At 40.7% G+C, this 22,565-nt stretch overlaps 1 protein-coding gene across 15 annotated transcripts in view; it reads right to left on the reverse strand.

Moving 5' to 3' along the window:
- Positions 1 to 21,838, reverse strand: part of LOC119863741 (prolyl endopeptidase FAP) — a 62,213-nt gene extending 40,375 nt beyond the window's left edge. For 12 of the 15 annotated variants that reach the window (XR_006277965.1, XR_006277968.1, XR_006277967.1 and 9 more), the window contains exons 1-8: positions 21,728 to 21,838; positions 19,047 to 19,131; positions 9,185 to 9,280; positions 7,908 to 8,002; positions 7,698 to 7,772; positions 7,408 to 7,460; positions 6,402 to 6,474; positions 1,519 to 1,639 (exon numbers count right to left, since the gene is read on the reverse strand). Coding sequence is in view for 10 of the 15 variants with exons in the window: in XM_043505203.1 (XP_043361138.1) it covers positions 1,519 to 1,639; positions 6,402 to 6,474; positions 7,408 to 7,460; positions 7,698 to 7,772; positions 7,908 to 8,002; positions 9,185 to 9,280; positions 19,047 to 19,131; positions 21,728 to 21,823 (694 nt within the window). In the remaining 5 variants the exon portion in view is untranslated. Of the gene's footprint in view, positions 1 to 1,518; positions 1,640 to 6,401; positions 6,475 to 7,407; positions 7,461 to 7,697; positions 7,773 to 7,907; positions 8,003 to 9,184; positions 9,281 to 19,046; positions 19,132 to 19,216; positions 19,246 to 19,425; positions 19,712 to 21,727 lie in introns of those variants that run through there. The other 3 variants (XM_038422562.2, XM_043505201.1, XM_043505206.1) reach the window with 3 other exon arrangements.
- Between the last annotated feature and the right edge of the window lie 727 nt (positions 21,839 to 22,565).

Genomic DNA, 22,565 nt, shown 5'->3' on the forward strand with positions numbered 1-22,565 from the left:
ATGATGTGTAAAAATACATGCCCTTTCACAGATTCTAAATGTACTACTATTTAATTTTAGGTGCCCCCTTGCTCTATTGCAACAGAATAAAAAGTAGGCAATTATTAGTTATCATTTCCCAAAATGTACGATCTCTTACAAACTGCTGGGACCCATAAAACAATGCACCTTCCCAGCCCTCTAAAACTCCCTCCTATATATTGATAGGATTTTGCAATAACAGTGTGCTCTTCTGTTCAACCTTACTTTTGCACTTCTCTAGTTAGAAGCAGTGAAACCCATCTTTTGTCTGTACTTGTTTGCATATAAGGAACAACACAAGGCAGGTTGTGCTGATATGGTGAGACATCAGAACATCGTTGGCATGTTGTGAAACAAGAAGCTGAAAGATAATCTCAAAACAAGTCCACCAATCTTTGGGTGCATGTAATTGCTCCAGAGAGGTACTGTTTTACAAAAGATTAGCGCAGGCAAATATATTTATTAATAGGCCAGCCAAATTGCTTTGTGGTAGCAAATCAAGCTACTTCCTGCTGGACTGAGTCTGAATCTTGATCTTGAAGGCACCACAAGACATGAAGTAGTGGAGTTGTTTTTCAATGGAAAACTTTTGCACATACTCTGATGTACTAGCCTCCTGGTTGGTTCAAACAGGAACCAGTGCTCCAAAGGGCATTGGGTTCTAAGGAAGGATGGTTCTAAGGAAGGGAAGATGAGACTATCTAGTAAGGATAATTTTTTGTTTGAGGAGGAGGAGGAATTGTGAAAATGAGGAATAAAAGGCTTGGCATGGAGCCACAAAAATAAGGCCCCAGCTTCCTTGCACTGATAAGGACTGGATAGTTGCACCCAACTAAACATTGCCACTCCAAAAGGGCACTACAGGATCACGTCAGACAACAGTGGATGAAAGGAATATTTACAAAGGGCTAAATTCAATCCATGGTCTCGGTTGGCTTCTGCTGGCACAGTTCCTGCTGGAAGGCATCTAAGGAAGAAAGTCCACTGTGGATCCCCAGTGAAAATTACAGATGTCCTAACCTGGCAGAAACTCCCAATTGAAATGTAGCAAACTCTGGGCTCTAAATGAAGCACCAACTTGCACACCACCAGAGATTTTACGGGGGGAAGTGAGAAGTAACGTATCTAACTGAAACTATAGGCAAAATTTAACTGCCAAGACTGTAGTTTCCTGAGTTGAAATTTTGTCAGGACACTGCGGCTAACATTTCTACCCTTATGAAATGTACATGGTATCTTGGATGATCACAGGCCCTTGATTTCACATCTCATTGGAAACTGGGACCCTCACTGGGTGGCTCATGGATAGTGTTTAATTACTAAGGTGATTGGCACATCATATGCGTAAACAGGCTCACTAGTGACTTAGAGAGAAGATTGCAAAATACTAAATCACCAACACCACTTCTTGCTGCACTTAGATGTTGCTTGGTGTTCTCCCATCTAAGTTCTGACCAAACCCTGCCTTGTTTAATGCAGTTTTCAATATTAACTTACCTTCATAGACCCAGTCAGGAATTCCATTAAATATTACATTCTTTTTTCCATTACTAGTTATTTTAATAGCTGGATCTTCAGGATATTGTTTCAAATAGATATTATTCTGATACACATATGCCTAAAGATGAGAATTTATTTGTTAGAAATATGTACAATTATAGAAAAAAGTCTGACCAAATTTTGTACAGTCAATGCTATTGTGTATACATTAGAAATGATAATAAAGTAAAATAGATAGGCCAAATCCTGATATCCTTAGTCAAGTAAAATTACAACTGAAGCCTTTGCAAATTTTCCCAAGAACTTAGTACTTCCCGTGGGATTAGGTTTGGATTTGATCTAATGGAAGTAAATTACAATTTTAAGGCCAAATTCTGCTCTCAGTTACACCAGTGTAAATCCACAGTAACTCCACTGAATTTTTGTCAATATGAAAAAAATGCTATATTTAAACTGTTGATGCAGGTATCTAACTCCCATTAGCTGTATTGGAAAGTACATTGAATGAAAAAAAAATCCTGAAATCTTAGTCATAAATGAGCTTCAAAGGATTCCACGATACATTTTGGTTTGGATAAGCACCTAAAAGCTTGCAGTCCTCTTTGAAACTCATTCAAACTTTCTGAAGCTCTTGCATCTTTCAACTGAGCTAGAAATCTCGGGTGAACAGGCTTTCTTGTGAGATTTTAGACATTTCTATTTCTGGTCCTAGCTGGGACCAGCAAGTATAGCACAAAACATGAGTCTATAATATAAATTTTAAAAGGGGATTAAACTTTACTGGAAATTCAGAAAAGGCTCATTTCATATTCAGTTTGAGATTTGAACAAAGGTTCTTATTTTAGCTGAACCCTTTTGTCCATTTCTGGTACAAAAAAAGGAGTCTGATCCCACAGCCCTTGTTCATCTCAAACTGTTAGTAAAATCAATAAAAAGAAAAGGAGTACCCGTGGCACCTTAGAGACTAACAAATTTATTAGAGCATAAGCTTTCGTGAGCTACAGCTCACTTCATCGGATGCATTTGGTGGAAAAAGCAGAGGAGAGATTTATATACACACACACACACACAGAGAACATGAAACAATGGGTTTATCATACACACTGTAAGGAGAGTGATCACTTAAGATAAGCCATCACCAGCAGCAGGGGGGGGGAAGGAGGAAAACCTTTCATGGTGATAAGCAAGGTAGGCTAATTCCAGCAGTTAACAAGAATATCAGAGGAACAGTGGGGGGTGGGGTGGGAGGGAGAAATACCATGGGGAAATAGTTTTACTTTGTGTAATGACTCATCCATTCCCAGTCTCTATTCAAAAGCCTAAGTTAATTGTATCCAGTTTGCAAATTAATTCCAATTCAGCAGTCTCTCCTTGGAGTCTGTTTTTGAAGCTTTTTTGTTGAAGTATAGCCACTCTTAGGTTTTTGATCGAGTGACCAGAGAGATTGAAGTGTTCTCCAACTGGTTTTTGAATGTTATAATTCTTGACGTCTGATTTGTGTCCATTCATTCTTTTACGTAGAGACTGTCCAGTTTGGCCAATGTACATGGCAGAGGCGCATTGCTGGCACATGATGGCATATATCACATTGGTAGATGCGCAGGTGAACGAGCCTCTGATTGTGTGGCTGATGTGATTAGGCCCTATGATGGTATCCCCTGAATAGATATGTGGACAGAGTTGGCAACGGGCTTTGTTGCAAGGATAGGTTCCTGGGTTAGTGGTTCTGTTGTGTGGTGTGTGGTTGCTGGTGAGTATTTGCTTCAGATTGGGGGGCTGTCTGTAAGCAAGGACTGGTCTGTCTCCCAAGATCTGTGAGAGTGATGGCTCGTCCTTCAGGATAGGTTGTAGATCCTTGATGATGCGTTGGAGAGGTTTTAGTTGGGGGCTGAAGGTGATGGCTAGTGGCGTTCTGTTGTTTTCTTTCTTGGGCCTGTCCTGTAGTAGGTGACTTCTGGGTACTCTTCTGGCTCTGTCAATCTGTTTCTTCACTTCAGCAGGTGGGTATTGTAGTTGTAGGAATGCATGATAGAGATCTTGTAGGTGTTTGTCTCTGTCTGAGGGGTTGGAGCAAATGCGGTTATATCGTAGCGCTTGGCTGTAGACAATGGATCGAGTGGTATGATCTGGATGAAAGCTAGAGGCATATAGGTAGGAATAGCGGTCAGTAGGTTTCCGATATAGGGTGGTGTTTATGTGACCATCGCTTATTAGCACCATAGTGTCCAGGAAGTGGATCTCTTGTGTGGACTGGTCCAGGCTGAGGTTGATGGTGGGATGGAAATTGGTATTTCACATTTGGTGACAATGTATACCTTCAAATCAGCGGCACTGCGATGGGTACCCGCATGGCCCCACAGTATGCCAACATTTTTATGGCTGACTTAGAACAACGCTTCCTCAGCTCTCGTCCCCTAATGCCCCTACTCTATTTGCGCTGCTATGTAGACTCCCTCCTCAGGCCCTTCGTTACCAGCACTCCCAGCTATCTTCGAGACACGACTGACTTCCTGAGGAAACTACAGTCCATTGGTGATCTTCCTAAAAACACCATCCTAGCCACTATGGATGTAGAAGCCCTCTACACCAACATTCCACACAAAGATGGGCTACAAGCCGTCAGGAACAGTATCCCCGATACTGTCACGGCTAACCTGGTGGCTGAACTTTGTGACTTTGTCCTGACCCATAACTATTTCACATTTGGTGACCATGTATACCTTCAAATCAGCGGCACTGCGATGGGTACCCGCATGGCTCCACAGTATGCCAACGTTTTTATGGCTGACTTAGAACAACGCTTCCTCAGCTCTCGTCCCCTAATGCCCCTACTCTACTTGCGCTACATTGATGACATCTTCATCATCTGGACCCATGGAAAAAAAGCCCATGAGGAATTCCACCATGATTTCAACAATTTCCATCCCACCATCAACCTCAGCCTGGACCAGTCCACACAAGAGATCCACTTCCTGGATACTACGGTGCTAATAAGCGATGGTCACATAACCACTACCCTATATCGGAAACCTACTGACCGCTATTCCTACCTACATGCCTCTAGCTTTCATCCAGATCATACCACTCGATCCATTGTCTACAGCCAAGCACTACGATATAACCGCATTTGCTCCAACCCCTCAGACAGAGACAAACACCTACAAGATCTCTATCATGCATTCCTACAACTACAATACTCACCTGCTGAAGTGAAGAAACAGATTGACAGAGCCAGAAGAGTACCCAGAAGTCACCTACTACAGGACAGGCCCAAGAAAGAAAACAACAGAACGCCACTAGCCATCACCTTCAGCCCCCAACTAAAACCTCTCCAACGCATCATCAAGGATCTACAACCTATCCTGAAGGACGAGCCATCACTCTCACAGATCTTGGGAGACAGACCAGTCCTTGCTTACAGACAGCCCCCCAATCTGAAGCAAATACTCACCAGCAACCACACACCACACAACAGAACCACTAACCCAGGAACCTATCCTTGCAACAAAGCCCGTTGCCAACTCTGTCCACATATCTATTCAGGGGATACCATCATAGGGCCTAATCACATCAGCCACACTATCAGAGGCTCGTTCACCTGCGCATCTACCAATGTGATATATGCCATCATGTGCCAGCAATGCCCCTCTGCCATGTACATTGGCCAAACTGGACAGTCTCTATGTAAAAGAATGAATGGGCACAAATCAGACGTCAAGAATTATAACATTCAAAAACCAGTTGGAGAACACTTCAATCTCTCTGGTCACTCGATCACAGACCTAAGAGTGGCTATACTTCAACAAAAAAGCTTCAAAAACAGACTCCAAGGAGAGACTGCTGAATTGGAATTAATTTGCAAACTGGATACAATTAACTTAGGCTTGAATAGAGACTGGGAATGGATGAGTCATTACACAAAGTAAAACTATTTCCCCATGGTATTTCTCCCTCCCACCCCACGCCCCACTGTTCCTCTGATATTCTTGTTAACTGCTGGAATTAGCCTACCTTGCTTGTCACCATGAAAGGTTTTCCTCCTTTCCTCCCCCCTGCTGCTGGTGATGGCTTATCTTAAGTGATCACTCTCCTTACAGTGTGTATGATAAACCCATTGTTTCATGTTCTCTGTGTGTGTGTGTGTATATATAAATCTCTCCTCTGCTTTTTCCACCAAATGCATCCGATGAAGTGAGCTGTAGCTCATGAAAGCTTATGCTCTAATAAATTTGTTAGTCTCTAAGGTGCCACGGGTACTCCTTTTCTTTTTGCGAATACAGACTAACACGGCTGCTACTCTGAAACCAGTAAAATCAATGGGAGTTCAGGGTGTACCAGGACTGCTGCATCAAACCAAAATAAGTGGAATTTCTTAGAAAATTGTGTCTCTTGATACTACAAATATTTGATTTAATAACATAAAAGTAAAATATCAATTCCACTGCATTTTAAATGACCAGCAAAACAGCACTCAAAATTCTCAGATGGAGCATGTAGCCTGTTTGACCTCTCTTCTTCCATTGTCAGATTTGGAGGTCAGTGAGAGTGCAACTGCTCCTCCGTGTTTTACTAAGAAAATGTCTCAACTATGAACTGTGTATTCTTCTTAATAAAAGAAATTACGGGACAATAGCAAGTTAGGTATTATTTACTGTTTATGAGCAGTTAAAACATAAGCTTTAGGCTAGAAAAGGTTGTTCTATTACGGTGTTCCCCCTTCCATATTGATTAGCTAAACTGTTATCTTTACTAAGTCTGGTTGATAAACAAAATTTAAAGGCCTGTGAAAATAGGGCTTAAGCAAACCCACATAACCAAATAAATCTATTCTATTTCATCAAAAAGTAACATTATTCCAGCACTTCATTATTTTTACTGACCAATTTGTGTCCAACGGGTGACCAGGATATATACTGAATTTTATGTGGAAGCGGATGTTCTGTTACAAAATTACTAAAAAAAAAAAAAAGGAAAGAAGTTGAAATGGCTATTGCCTGCACTGCAAACAGATCATAATAATGTACATACATATAAAAGGCAGATTAAAGAAAAAGCACAAAAGTACAATATTTTAACAGCTTTTGTTTTGTGAACAATGCAAAATTGGTGTCAGAAAACTTGCATATGCTGTGCAAACCAAGCAGTTAGGCACAAAATAATGTGACTCACGCATGAGGGCTTGCATATGCTAGCAAACTTTCTGTGTGCGCAAGTCAGGCAGCCCTTGGTCCAATAGCCTGAAATGCCAGTCTTAACCTGTGTCCAAGTATGGCACAGGCAACTAAGTCACCTGCTATACTGTACAGTGTGCATTACTATTAGAATCAGCTCTAGTGACTTGTGAATCATGTGATCACATGGAAGTTCCATGGACCTATTATATGGCATCACCTATGAGGAGCCAGCAAAGCATCAGCAGTGCTTGTGTACTTCAGGAGAGCAGCTGCAGTGCCATGTGCAATGGCTTTCCTCAGCACCCAAGCTGCAGCAGCCTCTTCCCTTCAACCCCCTGCCAGCACCTTCCCAGGGATGTAAGAGAGCAGTCAGAATGGAAGGAAAAATCAAATAAAGAAGATGGATAAAGGACAGAAGGAGGGACTAGAAAATTCTGAGTAGTCAGAGATTCAGGCAATCCCAGATCAGATAGACCCAACATGCCTAATGGTGAAAAGATAGGGGGATTTTCCCACAGTACATTTTTTTCAGGGTAATTTCTGAATTTTGCACCAGCTAATCAAGCAAACAGCTGGCAACTTGAGAGACTAAAGCAACAACAGAACAGTGCAATACTAATATCAGAAGAGAGCTTTCTAATGGAAATGCTAGCAAGCCCATATCTAGAGTATTTGGCTATTAGTTATGTGAGAAACAGGTATCAGGCTTTACCTGTATTGAAGATCATAAATGTGGTATGATGCTGTATAAGAGTATCTCCAAAGCTGCAAAAAATGAGAAAGCCAGAAAAAAATATGATCATCTCTAAGGTATAATGCCTCTCAGTGCTCCCCTTGGGCCTACACACCACACCATGTTATATGGTAGTTTAATTTAATTCACCTCTCTAACCTACTATTAATGGTTCTTGATCTCATGTTGAGTAATATGTTACCACAACCTATAAAATATCAGATGTTAAAAGGCAGAAGTTTCAGCCAAGTAATAAAAAAAGGAATTACCTTTGTGTAATCGCTTTCCAGAACTATAAATTGTTTATCAGCTGATAATGCATAGTTTGAGGCGTTAACTTTTCTCTGGAAGATTGAGAAGTTGATTAGATTCTAGCACACATACACTAAATATCTGAATATTTAAATCTATTTGTATTTACATGGAAGTTTTTAAAACAACAACAGTCTATTTATTTTTTAAATGGAAATGATACATACAAGTGTGTCATTAGTCAAGATGGTAGTTGAGTCCTCAGTTTCAACATCATAGAGAATAACATTATCTTCTGTTGACTGATGAAGATATTCGTGACCTGTTGAGGGGAGTGAGGAGAAGGGAATATTTATTTTACAATATCTTTACAAAGAAGATATTGTGAAATAAAAGTGTTTATCAGAGTATAGTCCCTCTTTGGCAGTTGAGCAGTTCAAGAACAAATGTCTTTTGAAATCAGTCTAAAAATAAGTTTTGCCTTATTTTTAATTACATAACAGTGCCCAATTATGCAATGATCTGGTCTTTCGACACTCAGATATGTGCTGAAATTACACTGCACAGCCAGTGATATGGCAGTTAATTTACAGCCAATTTCGGCTCTGAATTATGACTGCCCAAACTTGCCAGGATTTCACCCATTTTAGAGTCCATAACATAGGATGTCTAATTTAAACTCACTAATGGAAGAAGATTCAAAATCCTGGCTTTGAATTTCACCTAACCATTCTCCGCTGTATACAGATTTTGTAGATAAAACTAGCACTGCACAATATGAAGAAGGATCATATGGGCCAAATTCTGGCTTAATTATACATGTGCTACTGAACTCAGGTGCTTAATACTTAACTTCATATATTTATTTTGTATATTAAAGAGCTCACTTAGAGCCAAATCTTTAACTCCTATGCAAAACCTGAACAAACAGGCCTCATTCAAAAGGACTCTGCAGGTGTCAAGGACATACAATTTTCTACCATAAGAGAGCAGACAAGAGTGCTCAACATGACTAAGGGAGGCAGCGTTGGGCCCGTAAGTAAAGATGATCAGTCATTATCTATTGAAAGTATAAAAGCTCAGTAAAACCAAAGATAAAATAAAACATACTCTTTAAGAGATGAATGTTCAGTGCATGTTCAGTGCATCTAATGGAAGCAAGTTCAATAACAAATATGTTTCTGAAGTCTTGTCTATATATAAAATGCTATAATGGCACTGCTGTGATGCTGTTGCACTTCTGTTGGCATAGGTAATCCACCTCTCTGACAGGTGGTAGCTAGGCTGACAGAAGAATTGTTACATCAACCTAGAGTTGCCTACACGGACACTTAGGTCATCTTAACTATACCACACCATACAGGGGTATGGATTTTTCACACCCCTCACTGACATAGTTAAACCAATTTAATTTTCTAGTGTAGACCAGGCCTCAGTCTGTGTAAACCAGCCAGAAGATACGTATTAAAAATTATACGTAGCCACAAAAGATATCTTCACTTACTTGAAATCCAGTATGGAAAATATGTTTTGTACTGAAATTTTCCATTCAAATAATCCTCCAATGTAAGAGCCCTAGGATTGTCATCTGGGTTGGGAACTTTAGAAATAAGGTAGAGAGAGGAGAGAGTTATTAATCACATCTGTGTAGATTGAGAAACAAAATAGAAATTGTTGCTAGCTGAGCTTTTCCTCTATTCTAGAAACTTTGTGTAGTGAGAAGCCCTGAAGAATGTAGTGTTCCAGTAATTTCCAGATCAGGCAAACCAGAGGCAGCACCAGGGAAAGCTTTCCGTCATTGCCTTGACAGCATCCTTCAACCTTCTTCTGGAGGAACTGCCTCAAGGGATAAGAAGCTAGGAACTAGAACGAGGAGAATTCATTTCACATAAACAGAGATGGACCTATGTAGCAGCAGACACTATGAAGGCAGGAGAACCCCTTCCCACACCATTACTAGGGGCAGTCAACAGTTTTTAAAGAGGGCATAGGTTTCCTGAACTTGTGCAGGGTGTGAAGATGCCAGTTTTAATGGTTACAGGAACCCCCATATAATTTCAAATAAGCCCCTGTACCTTGGCCACCAAAGAGTCAAATAGCCACTTTAAATCGTTGCTCATCACAGCTAGATTTCAACCAACAACTGAGAGATGAAAGGTTCCGTATCTCATGACCAGTCCCCTGAACCAGGCAGTTCCACTCTTTACAAGCTTTTCAATGTTCTTACCAAGTGTTAGAAGATGGATATAAGACTTGAAAGATTATCATCACCTATGCTTATTTCTTCATGTAGCCAGAAGAAAGCAACACACACATATACAGAGCTAGAAATAAAACTGGAGAATGCTTTCATAAATCTAGAAAACTGAATTTTAGAAATCACCCTCCTCCCAGTGGGCCAGGCATATGACATTACATAAATGGGCTTCTGAATAGTGCTCAAACGTGTGTTCTCCACCCTCCCCTTCACAGTGCACAGACAGGTGCCTGGGAAAATCCTACTGAACAGAAGTCCTAGGTTATCTGTCAACTTTCTTGTACGCCAGACAAGGGTGACTGGGGAGAACAGGGATGGGCTGAGTGATGTCAGTCACAGAACCATTGAGCTCCCAGTCAGAGAGGAGGATAGCTTCAGAGGCATAATGGGAGGGGAGCAAACAAAATCAAGTCACCTCAGAGACAGAGGAGAAGATGAGGCTGAAAGAGCAATAGAAACAAGCTGCCAAATAGATGATAGGGGAATGGACCTAGTTAACATCCTCTGCATAATTTCATGGGAGAGGAGCTGGAATGTGTGTCTGTATTGAGTGGGGAGTGCAGAGGAGGTCATCAGTGCTGAGGGGACAGACTGCTGCTGGGCTTTTCATCTGATCCAGTAGTTCTACGACAGATATTTTTAAAAGAAAGGCAAGAGATTTGAATTTGAATTGCCAGCCAAGCCAGAGCAGATGTAGTAAAATGAACAACAATTTGTTTATTTGCTGCTGAAAATCCCAATTTGTAATGATTTTGGAAGGGAGTCAGCCTCTCTAATACTTCATTACAGCCTATTGCAATTGCAAACTTGGTTGCTTCTGCTAGGGCCACACAGTTTAATTCGCAAACTAGTTATTGACGTATGAACTGACTATTTAAACACTCGTTTAAAAACCAAGCACAAAAGATGTGGTTGGTTTTTTAAAAAAAAATTTTTTTGGGAAAAGCTAACACGCATTAAACCACCATTTGGGGCTTTTGGGATAAAACAAAAAACGTATCAGTGTGAATCAGCAGAGAGCAATACTGAAAGCCTTGGGTCATGTAAGTGCAAAGTTAAGGAATATGAGATATTTAGGTTCATTCACGAGAAGCAAAAAAAAAAAAAAATCTATGGGTTTCCTACCAGAAATATTACACAAAACACTTGCAACGTGCAGGACATGTGAAATGCTGTTTGATAAAGGCAGTCATCTTCTGGTCAGGGCTTATCTGTGTGTAAATCCTAGGTACTCCTTCTGCTCTGATTTTGAAGGTTACCACTGTTTAAACAGCTTTCCACTCTATGGGTGCTCCTTGGACTTAATCCTACTCCCACTGAAGTCAATGGGATTTCTGCCATTGTCTTCAATGGGGTCAGCATTGGGCTATTAGAGAGTATCTCTGCTGCTTCCTCCTGTTCTTTCTTTCTGAACTCTGAAGTGAATGATTTCAGAATAGCAGCCATGTTAGTCTGTATCCGCAAAAAGAACAGGAGTACTAGTGGCACCTTAGAGACTAAAAAATTTATTAGAGCATAAGCTTTCGTGGGCTACAGCTCACTTCATCGGATGCATAGAATGGAACATATAGTAAGATATATATATACATACAGATAAGTAATTAGCCTCTCACAGTTTGTATGGTAACTTCCAACTTATCTTACTATATGATCCATTCTATGCATCCGATGAAGTGGGCTGTAGCCCACGAAAGCTTATGCTCTAATAAATTTGTCAGTCTCTAAGGTGCCACAAGTACTCCTGTTCTTTTTTCTGCGGTGAATGCCATTCAGTCCTGCACTGATTTACTGCACTGCAGTTTCAACTTTGCCTCTATTTCCTCTCTCTGTTAAGGCCACATTTTGACTCCCTGTGAAATGTTGATTTGCATTGACTTTTATGGTATACTTTATAATGACAATGCGTGGTTCTTCTGCTAAGTAACTTACTTACTGTAGAACACATATGTCAGATTGACTATTGACACTGTTTTTGCCTGCACTAATGCAGAAGGAAGCTGTGAAGCTAAATAAAAGTAAATGACAATCCACAGGCAGAAACATATAAATACAAAAACCAAAGCAAAACAAAACAAAAACCCACTGAGCTAGCAGTAAGCTCAGAAAATATTCATATACGTTCATAAAGAAGTTAATTCTCCTTGTGAGTAGCAGGATAATATTTTAATAGATTAAGGCTCTCAATAAAATGAAGGGAAGATTACAAACTCTTACTAAAATGATGTTAAATAATTGTCAAGAATCAGCTTCTCCACCACCTCCTCTCAACACCAAATGAATGGATACTTAAAATGTCTTGACTTACCATGTACTTTCCAGATTAAATTCTGTACGTGAATTATGGTTTTAAAGCTATTGGAAACCCAATAATAAGATTTATTTCTATAACTGTGCACTCTTACGGCCAAAACCTACAGTCCTATTTGATACCTTTATCAGGCAAAATTCTTAGTCTTAGTATTTATTTAAAGGTCATTACAGAATCTAGAATAGAATTCTTACAAAAGATACAAACAGCACCACTGATCAAGCTGGTGACCTCCATTTGTCTTAATTCTCACATCAACTGACTAGAATCTTTAAATACTCTTTTAACCACATCACTCTCACACGCAGTATATTCTCCCATAGCTTGGTACAACTGCTAACTTAGCACAACTGCTAAATATATCCATTTCTTCTTAAATTTCCAGCATCCCACTTTAAGAAAATTGAATGCCAGTGTTTCTTACTTCCAGTTTGCTGACTACTTATCATTTTGAATGCTTGTTCATAAGCAACTGAAGAGACATTTAAATGCTCTAATTAAGGCAGCAGCTTTAATTATTTGCAGTTTTCTGACTCCTTTGTATAACTAAAGATCATTTCAATAATTAGTTCTTGAAATCATGTTCCACAAAGAAATAACGTGTCTTCATTTCTTCCTCATCTTTCAAAGCCTTCCATAACTTTTGTGAGAGTTTTTAATCCTTTCTGGGGTGCAGGAACAATTTGTATAGTGGGAGTTCTGAGAGCCATTGAACCAAACTGTGAACCCTGTATATGATGGACACCATTGATGGACACCATCAAACCAGGGGATGCAACCACATCCCTTGCACACTTAGTTCCAGCACCTATGAATCCTCATTTTGGATTATGTTGCTGGGACAACTCTGATCAGGCCCATAATTTCCTAAAATAAATTCAGTTTGATCTAATCACTATTTTAGTTTCATAGGCATGCAAAATATATACTAGTATTTAGAGTGCTTTACATGTTCAAAGTACTGTACAAACATTGACTAACCCTTATAACGCCCCTCCAAATTAGGTAAGTAGCTATTTTCATTCTCATTGTACAAAGAAATACAAAGAAATAGAGTAAAGAGATGACGCAAACTGTCCAAAGACAAATAGGAAATCAGTAGCAGAGTTGGCAGTAGAAATCAAAGGTCCTTGACCCTCAAACAATCTTTGTCTTCTAAAACACACTGTCTTGATTTTAGTTCTCTATAGTTCCTTCGCCTTTATAAAGAAGGTGTCAACGTGCATTCCTTGCACAGACAACACTCCTAGTGACGTCACGTTATTTAGAATGGTGTACTACATAATATGCTGTGCTGGCCATTCTGATTTACAACATAATCTTGACACCTGCCCTACATTTTTCATCCTCATAATAACTGAACATTACCACATTTAATCATTGCTCTATGCACACATCTAACTGTGACAATATATGACCATTACATTGCATATTTCTTTTGTATTCCAAATTGTGAGTTGTGTGTTTTACTTCTATTTTGCTGTCCAATCCCTTGATGTATGAGTGCTACAGAGACAGGAACTTCAAAGCCAAGCTTTTAATAAAGTTTCAGATTAACAAAACATAAATTTGATTCTCTCACAGGTAAATTGACACAGTGCGGTAGTATTGTGCGCACATGTTTTATTATCACAATCACATTTCCCACTCCCAATCAAGGATGTGGGAATCCCAATCCTTAGTTCCGTTGTTCTCCTGGCTCCAGCATCAGTTTTCAGAGGTGCACTTTCTGGCTGCATATACAGGCCTATACACCAGCACAGACATCAACCCATTCCTGGCAAAAGCTCTCCCCCCAGCCTCACATATGTTTTGCAGGAGAACATTAATGGCATTATACACGCTGGGATCCAAATGGCTTTGTAGGCAGCATCATCTTGCCTTCAGTTAAACAAATGTACATTCTACCACTATCCATCAACTGCTGTGTGTAATTTAACCTTCTTCTGCCAGGTGCTCCCATATCAGGGGAGAGTTTCATGATCCAAGGTTATAGATAGACTGGATCTCCCAAAATAATGATGGTCACTAGATACCCCTTTAATATCCATATTATTGGTAGGGAATAAAGTCCCAGATTATCCAAATCTGAAAACGCCAGATCTCCAGAATCTCCAGGGCATCATGCATCCTACTAGTGTATCCTAAGTTGCTGTTTGTGAACTTTCCTCTATTGGCAATCAGGCCTGGATAATGATTGAATAGTATCCTTTCCAGTTTACATATTCACTTGCACTTTTGGGGGTGGGTGTGCAGACTTAATGTAAGGGACTGGGGCATAGGCAGTCTGACCTATCAGCCACAGCTGGGCTGGAATCCACACATCAGGGATGGTAGTCAGTAAGCAGGGGTCGGAGGAATTACTAAAGCTGGGTTCAGTAAGCAAGTTTTGGGGTCAAATTCAGGACAGGGTCAGAGACCAGAGATCAGAGGTAGTACCAGGCTGGAATCAGGAGGCAGGAATCAGGATTAGATTTAGGCTGGAGGCAGAGACTAGAGATCAGAGGTAGTACCAGGCTAGAGTCAGGAGGCAAGAGTCAAGGCCAGAGATAAGGAGATAAGATGAGGTCTGGAGTCATAGCAGGCCCATTTTCTAAGCAAAACATAAAGTTTTATAAAGAGGATGAGCATTTCTGAGTGAAAATTAGCAGTTTTCAAGCCACAACATATTAGTTTCCTAAAGAATACAGGAAAGATAGCTCTCATTATAAATATGTAATATTTCATATTTTCACAAGTTTTAAGTATTAGAATAGCCATGTAATCAAAATTAGAAATACAGGGAAATCACGTAAACTGCAACTACATATTTATGTTAAATTCTCCGAAAGAAAAATTGTGAATTTCTTAGTTCTACATTAGCAAACTTGATAGCAGTATTCCCCCCCACAGTGTTATTAAATTCTTCTTATAATTCATCTAGTATTTACAGATTACACCTTTTTGTTTATTTTGGAAGAGGGAATTTAGCTTTCTTCCTACATAAACCTCCAATGGAGTTAATCCTCTTTCAAGAACTTCAACTTCTCACAGTTAAGCGGTGTTCGAAACATAAAATTCTGACTCACCATATATTTCCTGTTCTTTTCTGACTTGCAAGATTTTCAGTCACAAAAAAACTCATACATCTGTCTCTGGAAACTGAGCTACAGTTCAGTAGGATTCAAAGACAAATTGGATCTTTATTTCGATAGAGATAACATCCACAGTCCCATTAGCTAGAGTAAAAAAAGCATAAGGAGTATAAGCCCTTATGCTGATGGGCCAATACCAAAGGCTAATGACTTGGGGTTAAGAAAATACTTACATATGGATGAATTAACCCATAATTGTTCTTAAACAGAATTTCTTGAATCTTCCTCTAAAGCATCTGGTACTGGAGATTGATGTACAGGACACTGTAGTGGATGGGTATTGGAACTAATCGCTAGTTTGACATGGTATTAGCATTTCCCAGTTCCTCTCAGTGAGGCTTTGGGCAGAGCCTGATGCCAAGCCAGCACTTGTCCATGGAAAAGGTAAATACCTCCAAATCCATTAAGCTGGACCTCTTTGTGATATCTCATACTCCTTACCAAATATTCCTCCCACCTCCAAGAAACTGATGAGATGAAGGGAAACTTTGTGAAATTACTCATATCCTTCCAATCTGACTGAACCCAGTAGATTGCTATGGCAACTTTTCCTCCATCTCCAAAGCCCTCACCTGTAGAGTCTCACAAGGTTCAATCCTATTATTGTTCAACTGCTTTGTGCATGCAGCAAAACTTTTTGGCTTAAGAATCAGCCTGAAGAAGCCAAAAGTCATGGTCCAGCCTCAACTGAGAAGTACTGCAACTATGCCAGTTGTGTCCATCAATGATGCTCCACACAAGCTCGTTGACAAATTTTGCTACATAGTCAGTGTCGTTTCATGAGATTGATGACGACATTACAAAGTGCTTTGGTGCAGCCTCCAATGCCTTTGGAAGACTTCAGCATCATCTCTGGAATGAACGCTGGGTGAGACCGCAAACAAAAACTAATGTTTATTGTGCCGTCGTCATCACCACTCCTCTGTGGCTGCGATATGTGGACTACCTAGCAATACCACAAACAGCTTGGATCAATTCCACTACGACATCTACAGCAGATAAAAGGAATTAAATAGCAAGATTTGATTCCAAACACCGAGGTCCTTCAGTGCTGTATCATCACAGGCATTAAAGCTTTTATAGTGAGAGGGCAGCTGAGATGATTCTGTCATGTGGTCAGTACGTCTGACAGTAGAATACCGAAGGCCATCTTTTACAGAAAATTGCAGACTGGAACTCTTTGGGAGCAGACCAAGAAAACATTCAAAGACACTGTCAAGGCCATCCTGCAATCTTGCAATGTCGACCTCAACACCCGCAAGTATTTCTCAAATGTGGACACCAGGGCCTTTTCTCACAGCCACATCCTCCTGGGTAGTGATTGCAAGAGGGGGCAAAGCAGCAGCCCCTCTCCCAGGGCCACCAGCAGGGGTCGGACCTTGCCCCCTCTGGAGACACAAAAATTAGAGAAGCAGACAGCCAGTGAGTTCCCTGCCTTCCTGGAGTTGGTGGGGTTGGGCTTTAGTCCTGGGGTGGCGGGCAACAAGCTACAGCCATGGGGCTTCAGGCTCCATCTGGCCCCTGGGGTGCTTCCCTGGGCCCTGTCCCTGGGTGCAGGGCTTCGGGTTCTATCCCCAGGCTGTGCAGCAGCAGGCTCCGGACCCGGGCCGCGTAGCAGAGGGCTCTAGCCACAGGCTCACCACCCCTCCTTCGCCCTTGGCCCTTGCTGCCTCCCTCAGCCCCCCATCCATTCCCTTATCACCTATGGTCCCACTGCCTCCCCTTCCAGGGCTTAATTTGTTCTCTGGCTTGCTGGGGCTGAGAAAGTCTGCTGTGAAAAGTGATATTTGTATGTTTATTAATATCACTTTTCACAGCAGACTTCGTAACTAACTGGGAGGCTGTGAAAAGTGATATTAACATACAAGTGTCTCTTTTCACAGCAGTAGACTTACTAGCCAACAAGTCTAAAAAAAACCAAAACAACAACCGAAAGAGCAAAAGAAAATAACAATAACAAAATAGACAAGAACATGCAAAGCACCTTATTTGTGTTTCCATTGTATTTAGGTCCAGTAAAGAACAGACAAATGTAGATTATTTTTATCATTGATTCTTCAAACAAACTCCTACATAAATAAATCACAATGATTTGGACATGTATATGTGGATATTTGTTTGTTTTTGCTAAAGTTAATTAAGTATTTTAGGAAAAATTGTTAGAGTGACCACCAGCAAGAGTTGGTTGCTGCACTCTGAGGCCACCAAAACATTTGTTGTGAGAACCCAAAAGCCTGCGACAAGATCCAATGGCAACAGCTCTGCCACCTTGGACTGAAAGATTTCAAGACACAGCAGCTTGTTGCAGTGCAAGGCGTAAAGCTAAAACCAGTGCACATCCATCTACAATAGTCTTCACCTATGGCACTTGTAGATGGGACTGCAGGTCCAAAACTGGTCTTTGGTGTCATCTCAAGACCCAAAATAACTAACTGTAGCTCATCTGTTAAACTCACTGAGAGACTTTATCATCATCATTATTCAACTTCTATATCATGGATGGGCAACTTTATTGTAGTAGAGTGTCATAAAATCCACTAAAACCCTTTGGCGGGCAAGGGGGATGTGATATAGTAGGGGAAGGTTTGGTTCTGCCCCTGGGGAGTGTGACATGGGGAGGGAGAGGAGGTCAGGTCTTGCTCCTGGGTTGGACGCCACCATGCAGTGGTGTTTCCCATCCTGTGGGGCCACAGCTTCAGAATAGGAAGAGGTTCTCTGTGGGATAGCTGCTCATAATGCACCGCTCCCAATGCCGCTACAAGTGCCGTAAATGTGGCCACACCAGTGCGCTGTCAGCTTCCAGTGTGAACACACTGCAGCGCTTTCCCTACTGCACTCTCTGAGGGCTGGTTTAACTCACAGCACTCTACATCTGCAAGTGTAGCCATGCCCTAAGTTACTGTGGGGGCTATGAGAGTACCTAGATACATTAGATAGCTCCGAGAAGATACCTCACCTGGAAAACCTGCCTGTGCTAATAGGCCACTGCCACTCAGGTCCTGAATCTAAGACCAAACATGTCCGAATCTTCATACCCATTATTTTAATACGGAGCTACAGTAATTAGCTCAGGGATGAACAGGTCCATAAGACATCTGCAAACCTCACAGAGCTAGCCAAATAATGAAACACATTGCTGGCTAATATTTCATTGAAAACATGTTAAGTCATTTGTAAATAGTCACAAACTAATCAAGCCTCCTCCCCCCTCATAAAAGCAGTGCACTGAGCTAATAATTTATTATAAAAATATCGTCTACAATTATTATTCAACCATCTGAAACCTAATGCAAGTTCCCCAAATCCAAAGCAAATAACAGATCATGAGAGTGTCATGCCCCAAAACTGCCCCAAAAACAAATGCTAACAGATAATAGGAGTATGATGAAAACTATGTTTGCAGCCTTGTCAAAGCACATTATTTGTCAAGCATGGTAAAGTTAATGCAGGTGCCTTTCACTTGAAAGAGCTCCTTGTATCAACATATGCTGGCATCTTCATTTCTTTAGGAACTTTAAACTGTCAGTAAAACATTCCTATAAGCTGAGAAAGGCATAGCAACACTGGCAGGACAATACTAAAAAAAAATTAAATAATTTGTATAAACTTATTTTAAAACAACCTCCAAGATGCGTTTTTCAATGCATTACACTATAAATTGTCTTACCTCTTCCTGGAAGTAGTATAATGCACATAATTAATGAGGAAAGCAAAAGGCATACGATCACTCCAAATATGATTTTTAGCCGGGTCTGTAGGATAAAAACCAATAATTATGTTTACAGTATCCTCTGCAGTAGATATATTATGGCTTTATTTGAAACTAACTACCCCCACCACAAAAAGAAAGAGTATTCTAGTTTACTGCTGACATCCATCCAAGTCAATGAGCATAAATCTTCCTGTACTACATTTAGAACTGTTTTTCTTTCTCTCTCCAGTGAAGCAAATACTTACAGATTAGAGCCTGGCCTTGTGCAACAATAGAAAGTTTACAACAACAGATCCAGCAGGTTTTAAAGGTTGAATTTGGTTCATGTACTGACCTTCATTTTTCCAGATGTATTCTAAAAGAATGAAAATTCTTTCTGCTGGGTGTTGGTCAGTGGATCTGTGAGAGGAGTCTGAAACAGCAGGCTCTGCTTTCACATTCAAAGGCCAAACCTCAGGAAAACTTTTTTTTCCATGTACTTTTGAAAACTGTGCCAAATTTCAAAGGTTTTCTGGAAAATTAGAAACAGATTTTTGGGAGCGTTCTTGGCCCGGAAATGACCCATGGGTTGCTGTGGGAGTGGTAATTATATTCTCCCTCTCCATGTAAACTGTAACCAACATCTGCTTCCCAAAACTTGTGGGTTTTATGACTTAACAGTAAGGTTGATTTATGCTGTTTGCCTCTAAAAAGTATAGTGTATTTTGGCAAACCTCAGGGTTTTAGAGCCTATTGACAATCATCTTATTTCTATTCTCAATGAAGTTACAAATTAAGGAAAAGTAAAGCACTTATTTTTATTTGTATATATTATACTTATATGTTTAGTTTTTGGAAGAAAAAATAAATGAAGATTGTATAAGAAATGCAGAGTGTGGAATAGAAATACTGTACATACATTTTTAAATTTCTTTAAATCAATATCGCTTTAGCATGTGAAGAAAATTATTATATGTACTTCTGAGAAAATGATAATTTGTGTAGTAGACTTTACATTATAGATTTGAATGGGAAACATCTATGGGACTGATCCAAAGTCCATTGAAGTCAATGGAAGTCTTTTCACCGACTTCCATGGGCTTTAGATTTTTCTTGTTTGGCCGTGTCTCTGCTAAGGATTTTTTTTTTTTTTTTTAAAAAAAGCTTGATATTTCAGTGTCAAGGAAAAAAACACTTGTCCCCCCCGTTCACCTCATTTTAATGAGCCAAACAATACGCACAACTGGCTGTATGAGTGCTCTAACCATAGAAGTGCATGTCATTTTGTCCCCATAGGCATACAGGGGCTGATCCAAAGTTCACTGAAGTTAATGAAGAGAAGTAAAATCATGCTGTTGTAATCAGAGCATACTGTAGATATAGTCAGACAGGCATTTCTCACATTTTCTGATTATTGCTTTAGCTTCGGTACAGCTCCACTGGTGATAGGAAAAGGTGATAGCACTTGCGTAGACTGGCCGTAGGTATTTTTACCTTTGTGTCATTTAACTATGCTCAGAGCTGCATCAGTGCAATAACATTGGTGGGAGATTAGAGAAAGTCCTACATGTAGATACAACCCTTAGAGATAATGTCATACTGAAACTGTGATATTGAGGACTGTGCCTTTCAGGGCTAAGTTTGTCAGACAAGGGAGTCTAGGTGAGTGCAGTAAAGTTCTAGCTATTGGTATGAACAGTCAGTTAGAACTGGACACAGAATAAAAATGTCTTACAAGCACCTTAAGCACTGGCCACTGAACACCATAGAAACAAACCTCCGTTTAATCTAGGCAGCCCAGGCAGCTGGTTCAAGTAATGGCAGTCCTCCCTGGGCTGCCTTTGGATAGCTCCACAACCTAGAGCTGCCCACAGTCTCCCATAGAGTGCTGCACTATGGCCCCACCTCAGCACAGCCCCTCTAATCTCCCGCCCCAGCCTCAGCATGTACCATATTCTGGTGCTTGCCAGGGGCCATATAGGGCATTTTACAGTAGTGTGATGCAGTGCCTGTGCTGACAGATTTCTCTACCAGCCAGCCAGTGGGTTTAGCAAATATTCAGGGTGTTTTATGTGTGTGTGGGTTTTTTTTTGTAACATTGATCTTTCTTTGTCTTTCCAGCTGCAGGTTTCCATTTCCCCCTCACTGCACAGAAATACTTCATAAGGAAAGTTCAGAACTGAAAAGCTGACCTCTTCTGACATCTCTGCAAAGAATCAGTAATGACATTTTCACCTAGTTACTTTAGCATCGGACTGGACCAGGGTGTTCAAGTATGTCTGCAAGACTCCTGGAACCCTCTTGGACAGTTGCCTATGGAGGAGCCAGTCCAGAGCATGCAGAGAGTGGGGTCAAAAATCTATGCTCTGCAGAGAAACAGGGGCTAGTGAAGCATAGCTGGGCTGTTTCAGAGCAGCATAATCTATGGCTCAGCCCAGTGCAGCAATAGCAGAAGCTCTATGACCACATGAGAACTAGGCATTGACTCAGTTTTAGCAAACCCATCTGAAAGCCCAGGACAGCCCCCCAAAACTAGAAGATCCCCTTAACACTGGGACATGTGGTCACCCTAAATAGTGTCTAAACCTATTAGCTGCCACCTCTTCCCCATACTGTGTTGACATGAGTCAGCTAAGAAAGTCTCTTTCCTTCCTTACCTCCTTCAGTTGACCAATTATTTTAGCTGGTATCTGCTTTTCAAATGAAGGCCTTACTTGAGAGGGGCTGTTCGTTTTCCTCAGCTTTGTCTCCATACTCAGCCAAACAAGCAATCCACGTTCTCAACTTTGTCTCTGTCTCCCCCTTTTGGCAAGGAAGCTTATCTCACAGATCTAAACTAGTGCCAAAGACTGCTGGAGAAACTGTACATTTAACACCCGGAAAGTGACCCTGCATCTATCACACCTATAGTAGATTATACACAACATTTCTCTCATGCTGTTACAGGATCTAGAAGGGTTAGCCATCTTTTGGACCAGTTAATCCAGTACTACCTGATTGCTTACTAATGTATTTAAAAGTGAAAACAATATTTTGTTTGTAATACCAAACCAGTAAGTGCCCTTACTTTGTATGTGCTAGGTACCCTCACAGAACTCAAATTAACAAATCACTCAGATAACTGACAACCAATAAATACTACAATCACCCCCATCCTCCAGTGCCTCCAACATAAAGCATCTCCTCATAACCCTTCCAAACTACTCCCACCACCTCCTCCTCAAATGCCCTAGAGAAGTTATGGGCTTTGTGACAAGTCCTGAAGCTTAACCAATCCCAGATATATTGGAAAAGTAGGAAAAGGACATTCTGGAGTAGAGGGTCTTCTCAGAGAATGCCCTGTCAGCCGCTCACCATCTTTTATAGCAATAAAATGGAGCCCAACTGGGGTCACTCCTCCCACTGACACCCCCTAGGACCCAGAACTGTGAAAGGGAAATCTTCCCCACTCTGAGAGCACTAGGACTCAGGTAGTAGTGGCCTTCGGGGACAACC

Source organism: Dermochelys coriacea, chromosome 11 (genome assembly GCF_009764565.3).
Source record: "Dermochelys coriacea isolate rDerCor1 chromosome 11, rDerCor1.pri.v4, whole genome shotgun sequence".
Taxonomy (NCBI): Eukaryota; Metazoa; Chordata; order Testudines; family Dermochelyidae; genus Dermochelys; species Dermochelys coriacea.